Source organism: Culex quinquefasciatus, chromosome 2, assembly GCF_015732765.1.
Source record: "Culex quinquefasciatus strain JHB chromosome 2, VPISU_Cqui_1.0_pri_paternal, whole genome shotgun sequence".
Classification (NCBI taxonomy): Eukaryota; Metazoa; Arthropoda; class Insecta; order Diptera; family Culicidae; genus Culex; species Culex quinquefasciatus.
The window spans coordinates 180,874,039-180,883,904 of NC_051862.1; the positions used below are offsets into that span (position 1 = coordinate 180,874,039).

Genomic DNA, 9,866 nt, shown 5'->3' on the forward strand with positions numbered 1-9,866 from the left:
GTTATCGTTCCGCTTTTTTACAAAAAGTTTTCGCAGTCATTATTTTGGTGATATTATAATAATTATAATAGGAATAAGTTCCTAAAATTCTTTTTTGAAAATTGAATTAATATTCTATTTTAAATTCTTTGCAGTCGTACATTGTACTCAGAAAAATAAGCTTTAGGACCGAATTCCGGAAGAATTGATAAGATTAAAATACAAGCTAACAATGAAAAGGGCCTAATGTACCAGTTTCTTTTCTTTTTTGTGGCTGTATTTAAGGTCCAATCTTAAAAGTTTCTTAGACAAATTCATTGGAAATTTTCTGAACATTTCCAAAAAATATGTGTATTTTTCGAATTTTTTTTTTATTCTTAAATGTTTCGTTGCAAATATTTTTGAAGTGCTTTTTTTTCAAGAAGACATCTTTTGAGCACAGTATGATGGTGCAAAATCTAATTCCAGAAATATTAATTTTTGAAAAAAAAATAGATTTTTGAAAAATATCAAAAAAAAAAAATTTTTTCAAAGGTAAAAAAATGCACTATCGAAAAGTAATCTGCCGAATTTTCGATAAAGTGGACGTCATCTGGGGCGAATCGGGACACATGGCGCGAATTGGGACAGCAGTTTTAGCAATATTGCAGCCTAATATTTTGATATTTGTGAGTGATTTCGGTTAGACCAGATTCAGAACAACAAGATGTATGCATTCATTTCCAAATTTGAAGCTTTTGAGTGCTCTTAAACGTGCTGTCCCTATTCAGACTGTAGTTCCGATTCGCCCCAGTTAATGGTAATTAATTAAGTTAATGATTTCTCGCTCACTCATTCAAAATGTCCTATGTACATATGAAGCCCATGGCGCATTGGTTGTTTTGAAAAAGTAATCTAGATTTATAGTCACTTTTAGGTTATCTTTTCAGAAAATTAAAAAAATCGGACAAAGAATTCGAATCGAGACAAATTATTTTTTCTAAGGGTCACCTAATTATCCAGAAATTTTCAACTAACTATTTCTCGGAAACTATTGGTTTTATTTAAAATGATAAACAATGAAACTTTTTGTAAATTTTTCTGATCATTTCAATAAAACTAATTTCGAAATTTCAAAGTTTGATCACTAATGTTGTACTAGTTGAAATTAATTAAAACAATATTTAATTCATCAAAAAAACACAGGTTTAAATTGTTAAACGTCATAAACTTTATTTTCAAAATTTCATCAAAAAATCTGGTAAGCTTAGTCTAATAAATGCTCTTATCACCCGCTAACAAACATGGTCCAAACTCGCTCCGCAAATCAACCTTCAGCACTTGGTCTTCCGCATGGCCCGATTAACCTTCGACTCCGATTGGCGACCCAACTTTTCGCTAATAAACTTCCCCACATTGACAAGCCGCGGCAAATCGATGCCGGTCTCAATGCCAAGCCCGTGCAACATGTAAACCACGTCCTCGGTAGCGGCATTCCCGGACGCTCCTCGCGCGTACGGACATCCTCCGAGGCCGGAAATCGATGCGTCCACAACTGCGATTCCGAAATCCAGCGACGTTAGGATGTTGGGCAAAGCTTGACCGTACGTGTCGTGACAGTGAACGGCCAGCATGTTGACCGGAGCGATTCGGGTTACCTCGCGGAGCATTTCGGTGAAGCTTCCCGGCGTTCCAACGCCGATGGTGTCGCCGAGGGAAATCTCGTAGCAGCCCATTTCAAGCAGCTTGTCTACGACTCGGACCACGGCCGAAGGCTTGATTTTGCCCTCGTAAGGGCAACCTGTAGGAAGGAATTGGTTAGGTATGATGATGTTTAAACTTGGTTCATGATTGTCCTCACCAACGACCGTCGAAACGTATCCTCTAACTTTGACCTGCGCCTTTTTCGCAGCATCCATCACGTCCTGGAAGCGAGCCAAACTCTCCTCGATTGAGCAATTGACGTTCTTCTTGGTGAAGCTCTCGGAGGCGGCGCCGAAAACGGCCACTTCCTCAGCACCGGCTGCAATCTACAAATAAATTCCATAAAATTCCACCCTCAACACACCTCCTCAAGATAACTCACCGCCGCTTCGAATCCCTTCAGGTTGGGCGTCAGCACCGGATAGCTGATTCCGGGCACCTTGTTGATTCCCCGCAGCACCTCGCTGTTGTCGCCCATCTGGGGCACCCACTTGGCACTGACGAAGCTGGTCACCTCGATCGTGCGCAGGCCCGTCTCCGAAAGGGCATTGATCAGCTCGATTTTGGTGGCCGCCGGCAGGATCGTCGGCTCGTTCTGCAGTCCATCCCGAGGGCCCACCTCGACGATCCGTACCGCCGTGGGTTGGGCTAGTTTCTAAGGGGAGAAGATGATGATTACATTTGCTCAGTTGATAAGAGAAATGGAAATTTTGCGTGTTGGTGGGCTAGCGATTGGATAATCTTGGTTCGGACTTACCGTTGTGTAAGATCTGGCCAGTGCAGGGCGGATAGACTTTTGGATGGAACGAAGCATTTTGGAGGAGCGGGATTCAAATGATATAAAAATGAAAAATAATTAAATCGTGATGTGATAATGTTCAAGAGCCGAATCAAAACAAAAATGACGTTGTTGATTAAATTTTAATCAATCAGCTGGTGTCAGCGTTGCCAGAAAATCGTTGATAATTTGTTTACACGTTTATTTGGTTTCACTTATTTGAAATTTGTGAACTCTTTTTTTTATTGAAAAAAAAATTAATTTAATTCAATTGGGTACTAAAGCCCTATGTCAATTTTTATGTACACTGGTAAAAAACACGATTAAAAACAATTTCTGATCACTTTTTTTCATTTTAATGCAAACAAAAATATTGACTAGACAACATTTTTTCGATGGATCAACTATGGTCCCGTTGGAACGAGCTGTCAAGTAGGAACTTTTCTGTCAAGAAGGACCGCGAGGTTAATTTTTCCAAATTGATTTAAAAGTCCATTTTAAACTCTTTGTTTTCGTACAAAGGGTCATTGTACTCAGAAAAATAAGCTTTATCGCTGTAAACAATAATATCAGCAATCTAAGCTTCATTTTAGGATCCAAATTTCAAAAACTTTTTAATATGATATTTTTTTGTTTGCTGTTGAAGATTGTAATAAAAAGTTACAAATAATTTCTAAAATCATAAATTTGAAATAAGAACGTCAACAATTTTTCATCTAAGCGTTTTCTACGATTTCGCTAAACAATGTAAAAGGGCCGAAGCCGAAGTGTAAACAAAGAGTCTATCCTGCTCACGTCAGTTGACGTTTACGTTAGGATCGAGCAAGGAACGAGCAGGGTAGACGCTTTATTTTCATTGTATTATTTTATTTGCATGAAACTTTGTCCATGCATTTCCCTATTTCAAAGTAAGTTATTTTGTATTATTAGTTTTTCCATTTCCAATTTTGGGGGCTGGTCAAAATGGGTATTAAAATGTTTTTTTTTTTTATGTTGAGAAGATATTTTCTGATCGATTTGGTGTATTCCTCTAAGCTGTAGGTTATTGATAAGGACTTTTCCGTCAAATATAGGTACACGGATTTTTCTCATTTTTATATTTAACTTTTTATGAATTAAAGTTGAATTCCAAACCGCGTAGTGCGTGATAGTGCAAAAATAAGGCTTAGGAGATATGATTTTTTGATAAATACACTTTAAAAAATATCAAAAATCCGGACAAAAAATTATTATAAATTTGCGTCGAAAACCCCAGTTTTTATGTTCAAAAATCATATCTCCGAATCGTGTTAATGGATATTCGCATTTTTTGGATATGTTATGTAAAATATTACAAGGAATCAGGGAAACATATTTTCAGATATGAGCTTTTTGGTCCCGAGACCATCAAATTAGCAAATGAAATTTTCATAGGACCTTCTCAAATATTTAGCTAACTTTTTCGAACCTCCACATATTTTTCCTTAAAAGCCTAACTATTAACCTTTCTTTTGAAGCGTGGCGTTCTAAAATTGGTTCAGCCGTTCCGGAGATATGATTTTTTGAAAAAGTGTTTTTTTTGTGAAAATCTACAAAAAATGCAATTTTTTGGACCACCCTATTTTGGATAGGAGCATTGAACACAAAGTGATCTAAATTTACTGTTCTCAGGCTGGGAAAGATACCAAACTGTCACACGTAGCACTACACTGAGCAAAAATCCCACGGCTTATCGAAGTGTTCTACACATGATCTGACCCTGCTGTACAGAGCACTCAAATATCAATCGCAAAACACTTGAATTTTGGGCACCAAAATATACTGTCAATTCAATAGCAAAACACTTGAATTTGACGTGTTGCGTCACATGAAATACTATATTATATTTATTGGTTTTAAATAGCTTTTCTTTCTATAATCAATGCATGTTTGCATGTAAAAGAAATGGATTTCGTTTTCTTTAAATAAAGAAGATGTTGCGCAATTAAATTTTTTGGCTGCTTTTATTTTCTAACTTCAAGAACAACTTGGTGTGTAAAAATTTTGTATTTTTTTCATCCGGTTGTCCCGCCACCACCACTGCTTCCTGGGAGGTTCCTCAGCGTCGGCGAGTGAAGCACCGGTGCCGGCGGAGATGGAGGCCACTGGAGAATCTTCTTGTTGATGCGGAATTCTCTTTGGTGGAACCGCGGTGGTTCCATCGACTCAAACTGTGCCTTGACCATCCGAATGACGCATAGCTTGGCCCCTGCATCCGAATCTTGCTTCTCACTGGCACCACTTCCTGGTACAAAAATTCTCTCCCCACTAACCAAATAGTCCGGAAAGGAACTTCATCACAAAAGTTGGCTTCTATCCGGGAATCCGGGAGACCAAGCCCTTCCGCTGGCTATACGGAGCCCGAGCCCGAGGACGCAGTCTTGTGGCGATGCTCATCTTCACGGTCACAAACCGGGCAGGCAATTTACTGGACTGGAACATGACGGCAGCGAACTCACGCGGTCTGCGGAAAACGAACAAACCGGACGGCCAAAACTTTCAAATGAGGAAGCAAAGCAAAGTCTCATGAAGCTGTCGCGAACCTGCATTTCAAATCAAAACAAGATCAATTTCAAGTGTTTTCCTCATCACATTGAATAGTTCAACACAGTGGGGCAAATTCATGAGCAAAACACTTGTAATTTTTGAGCCACCCGAATGAAAATAAGGTGTCAAAAAATACCAAAAAGTCAATCGCCAAAACACTTGAATTTAATAATGGATTGGATTGAAATTCAAACACATACAAATTAGATCTAAGATGCGGCTTAATTGAATCATTCAAGTGTTTGGGCACTTGGAAAAAAAGAGTGGCGTATTTTCAGTGTAAGGTGGCTTGAGACATCTAGAATCTCAAGGCCCGCAGTGCGTCTCAGTACTAATGAGGAGGTTGCGGGTTCAAGTCCCGCCTGGAGCCCGGTGATTTTTTTCGTTTCTTGGATCAGTTGGATACCAACAGTCGTCGTTTCTTTCGAATGTCGTACCTAAAGATAGGAGCACCCTAATCGCCAAACAAAAAAATACGGGTCTAATTATTTGGGTCAAAGAACACCCACTCCAAATTTGAGCCTAATCGGAGCACTTTTGATTTGGAGACTTCCTGTTTGACGTGGAATGGCTGATTGAATAGCTAATAAAATTTCATGTAATTTGTTTCCTGGAACTTTGAAATCGGGCAATTGTTTTCTGAGTTGCAGCCTCACAAAGAATTTGAACCAAAAAAAAACAAACCTAAAAAACAAAAAACGAAAAAAACAAGACAAAAAACGACGGTTTTTTTGTGGTCTCTGTTGCAAGTTTCTGTTTGAACCTTGGAGTTCAAAGGCTTGAATGGGGAGAGCACCTTAATCACTTATCACTCCAAGAAACCTTCCACTCCAGGATTCGAGCTGACGACTTTTGGATTGCGAGCTCCAATCGCCAAAGTTTGAATAAACTGTCATGCTACTTAACCTTTGGGTACATTTTACCCATTCGACAGCCCCACCAGTCTGGCAACACTACCCTACCAAGCGCGAACTGTCAAACTACACTGGTTTTCCAGCAGTTTTCCTGCAGATAAACAGCAAACAAACCCCCCCCCCCCACTTTGACAGAAGAAGCCGCGCAAAACCGTTCAAAAATAAACCGTTTTCCTGCAGTTTCCTTGTCGTCCTGTTCATTCACGGGCGGCAGCGCAAACGAATCCGCCATCGCAGGTTGCAACGGTTTTGTGTTATTTTTGCAGCGAGCAGGTAGATTTTTGTGTGTGTGCAGAATGTCCAACATTGGCTCGCCCGGCCAGGAGCAGCAGCAGCCGGAAGTGTACTTTGGATCGCCGACGATGGAGGAACTCAGGCAGTACTATCACCGGTTGCAGTAAGTTTGAGTGTTTTTTTGATTAGTAGGCCGGGAGTTTGAAGGAAGTGACAACTTTGGTGCGAAATTTTGTGGGTTTGGGGCTAATGGAAGAGTTTTTGACGATGGCATTCACCAAGTTGATCCGATCCGTTGGCCAAAAGATGTTTAAAAAGTTTGAGTTAGAGTGTGTGCCAGGTAAACATGATTAATTTTTGGTTTCTCAATTTCAGAAGCAATCCAGCGATTCCGAATAGAATCCCATCTTCGGAAGGTTCGGACGATTCTTCGTTCGAGCTGGACGAGAGCTTTCAGGCGATGATTGAGCGCAAACGGAAGAAGATGATCGAGGATCGGTTGGCGGCTGTTGGGTTGGACAGTACCACCGAGGATGAGGACAGTTTGGTGACGGGACATTCTAGGGATGTTGGCGGGGGCGACTCTCGGTTCCGGTGCAACGACAGTACGATCATCGAGCAGGATTCGATCCACAAGACCACAGACGAGAGCTTCGAAGCGATGGAGCGGCTGTGCGGTTCGATTAATCTGGGTGCGGGAGGAGACGCGGAGGAGTCCCAGCTGGATGCGGAGATGCCACCACCGTCGTTGGATTATACGGTGCAGATGAAGAGGGGTAAGGTTTTGGAGTTGAGTCGTTGAAGTTCGATTTTTAAATATCAATTTAATTTCAGCTCCCTCGAAGGGTGAGCCCACCTGTCTAGCCGAGATGACTCAGCTGGAGGATATCGAGGAGCCATCGGGCATGTGGGAGAACTCAATACTGCACGCAACGGCCGCCAACAAGATGCTTTCCCCGATAAAACGCGTCCACATGCTGCGTCCTTCAACGATTCTGGAAGAGGCCACTATCAACGAGACGACCACAACCGGAACAGCTAACCAGACCAGCTCGAAGAACACATCACTGGAGAGTTACGCCACGGCGAAGCAGCAGCTGGACGGCAGCGGAACGGACAACTACTCGATCATCACCGGAAGCGAAGTTTACCGTACGGCGGAGGAAGGCTCGACGATCAACAGCACGGCGGATTCCAGTGCCGGTGTTGGTTTTGAAACGACGGTCGTCAACAAAACGAGCATCGAAAATCGTCGCGAGGTTGATGAGGACGTCGTAATCGTTTTGGATTCAAGCTCCAGCGAAGCTGAGGATTCTCTTCCGGGTGGCGACAAACGGTTGGATGCCACAAGCATGCTGGAAACGAGCACGAGTCTGCAGGAAAATTCCCTCTGCCTGAATGACACCAGCGAGCTCGAGAACCGGCCAGATTCACCCCTGCTGGACGAAATCCCAGACCACTTCAACGATACGATGGAAGAAATGGAATTTATGATGCGTCAAGGCATGAAGGTTATGCAGCAGCAAAAGCAAGCCCAAGAGCAGGAGAAGAGCAAGAAACCGTCACTGCCAGGTCCGTCCATCCTGAAGAAGACCGAGATGACGCCGGTGACGCCCGCCAGCCCGGGCCGGTATCTTAAACCCAAACAACCCACCTCAGCGTCCAGCGCTAAGCAAATGCTTTTCACCCACAGCGCAAGCAAAGCCAACTCCGCCCACAAGCAACCACCGCCCTTCGGCTCAAGCAGCTGCGGCACGTTCAAGAAGCCGCTCGTCAGTCGCTTCCCGCTCCCCAAATCCGCCAAAAAGTTCGACCACATCAAATCCCCCATCGGAACGTACATCAACAAGACCCCGCAAACGTCCCTCCAAGCCAAGATCTTCTGCCCCAACCAGAACCTGGTCGACGTTCTGCACACCAACCCGCACAACCGCGAGAGCGTGCTGAGCGTCAAGGAGAACAACTTCGCCCCCCAAGAACCGGAAGGATACGCCTCGTCACTCCCCCGAAAGGGCGTCATCTGCTCGCGTGGAGCACACGTCCTCGACGAGCGCAAGACGGTCCGCATTCCGGGCGGTGAAAAGGTGCACAAACTGATCAACAGCTCGCCCACGCTCGTCATTCGGCACGAAGGCCGGCTGCGGTACCAGCGCGAGACACCGCTCACGGACGATAGCGTTGCGGACGACAGTGTGGCCGATCTGTCGATGGCGTCCGGCGATGTGTCCGTGCGGATCTTGAAGGATGTGCGGCGGTTCTAGTGAGTCTATCGGGTTTGGCCCTTTTTTTGTCCTTTGAAGAGATTTTTTTTTTCAATTGGCGGTCACAGAAGTTGTGATTCGCACGATTTTATCAGAATATAAACAAACTATATTATTTCGCGTAAACGGTTCATGCTGGATTTGTTCGTATATCACAATCCTTTCAAACAAAATTACTTTTAAGCATTAACTCTCTTTATTCACACAACTTCACCCCCCACAAACCCAAAACTACTCCAAATTATCAAAGTAAAACTGCCGGTATCATCCGTCCGCCTGGTGCCGTTCGCCAAACCCATCCGGCACCTCATGCCCCTTGGCGTGCTGTTCCGCCCGGAAGATGTACTCGGCGATGAACTCGGACTCTTCGCGCCGCTTCCGGGCCGCGTACGGTTCGTACAGCCGCTTGTAGCCCACGACAACGGTTCCGGTGATGAGCATCGCTCCGCCGAGCAGGGCCGCCGGCGAACCCCGCATCGCCCGGTACATGTTGACCAGGGTGGACATGTTAGCTTCTAAGGTTTACTTGGAATCGGAACTGGGCTTGGCCGACGCCGTTTCGCCGCTGTGCTCGACCTGGTACTGCTTGAACGCGGGCTGGAAGATGTAGAAACCGCCACCGACGCCGAACACTGTCACGATGATTAGTTCCGGCAGCTTGGACCGTCCGAATCTCATTGCATCTGGAATGTTGTGAAGTTTTAGGGAATTTCTACTGGACAATGTTATGCTTCACTTACAGAACTTTTTAAACTTTATGCTCTCACGTTCTATTTTGACAGATTGGCTTGCATAACCAATGCTTACAACCGGCTGATGCGTTCCCTCTCTCGCTCTGAGAAGACTGTGTTGGTTCTCTCTCGAATTGAGTCTTGCCTTGTGTTGGTGAGATTGGAGAGCGATGGCTGTTGGCCGCAAAAACGACTCATTTTTAATAAACTTTCGTTATAATTTATTGCGAATATCAAATCTTAATTGAACATAAATCTATCATTTAGAAAATCACATTTATACCTCACAAAAATTGAAAAAAAAACGAAAATAATTGGTTATTATTTTTTTTTCATTTATTATCATTTGAGTGCTGAAATTTTAACTTTTCAGCAGGTTATTTTTTCGACACTTTTGTTTGGCTCGAGTTGACCAAACATACGAATTCCAAACTTAAACGGGGAAACAAACTTTTCATTAAACTGCCCATAATTGAAAATTCGGCTATTATGCCATATCAAGTATTCCGAGAAAAACGCGTTTTAGTGTTTGTCACAAAATCTCTGTCAAGGCAATTTCCCATAAGAGTGGCATATTAGCCGTTTGGTTTTTCGCATCGGCAGCCAAGTCTAAATACTATTTCAGTGAAATTCAAGTTCCAGAAGATGCGTTGGAACATCCTCTACCACCTGGTGCTAATATCTCGTTTTTGTCAAAAGTGGATATTAGCCGTTTTTTCAA

General features: G+C 43.3%; 3 protein-coding genes across 3 annotated transcripts; 1 reads left to right on the plus strand and 2 right to left on the minus strand.

Moving 5' to 3' along the window:
- Positions 1 to 1,165: 1,165 nt before the first annotated feature.
- Positions 1,166 to 2,592, minus strand: LOC6033283 (hydroxymethylglutaryl-CoA lyase, mitochondrial). The gene is made up of 4 exons (XM_001843701.2): positions 2,420 to 2,592; positions 2,045 to 2,317; positions 1,820 to 1,988; positions 1,166 to 1,759 (listed from the first exon to the last, which is right to left on the minus strand). Exons 1-4 carry the CDS (start codon positions 2,474 to 2,476, stop codon positions 1,293 to 1,295), a joined length of 966 nt encoding a protein of 321 aa, XP_001843753.2. The 5' UTR covers positions 2,477 to 2,592; the 3' UTR covers positions 1,166 to 1,292.
- A 3,488-nt stretch (positions 2,593 to 6,080) lies between these two features.
- LOC6033282 lies at positions 6,081 to 8,448 on the plus strand. Its single transcript, XM_001843700.2, has 3 exons — positions 6,081 to 6,316; positions 6,529 to 6,929; positions 6,988 to 8,448. Exons 1-3 carry the CDS (start codon positions 6,216 to 6,218, stop codon positions 8,412 to 8,414), a joined length of 1,929 nt encoding a protein of 642 aa, XP_001843752.2. The 5' UTR covers positions 6,081 to 6,215; the 3' UTR covers positions 8,415 to 8,448.
- A 153-nt stretch (positions 8,449 to 8,601) lies between these two features.
- Positions 8,602 to 9,176, minus strand: LOC6033281. Its single transcript, XM_001843699.2, has 2 exons — positions 9,155 to 9,176; positions 8,602 to 9,097 (listed from the first exon to the last, which is right to left on the minus strand). Exon 2 carries the CDS (start codon positions 8,919 to 8,921, stop codon positions 8,679 to 8,681), a length of 243 nt encoding a protein of 80 aa, XP_001843751.2. The 5' UTR covers positions 8,922 to 9,097; positions 9,155 to 9,176; the 3' UTR covers positions 8,602 to 8,678.
- Between the last annotated feature and the right edge of the window lie 690 nt (positions 9,177 to 9,866).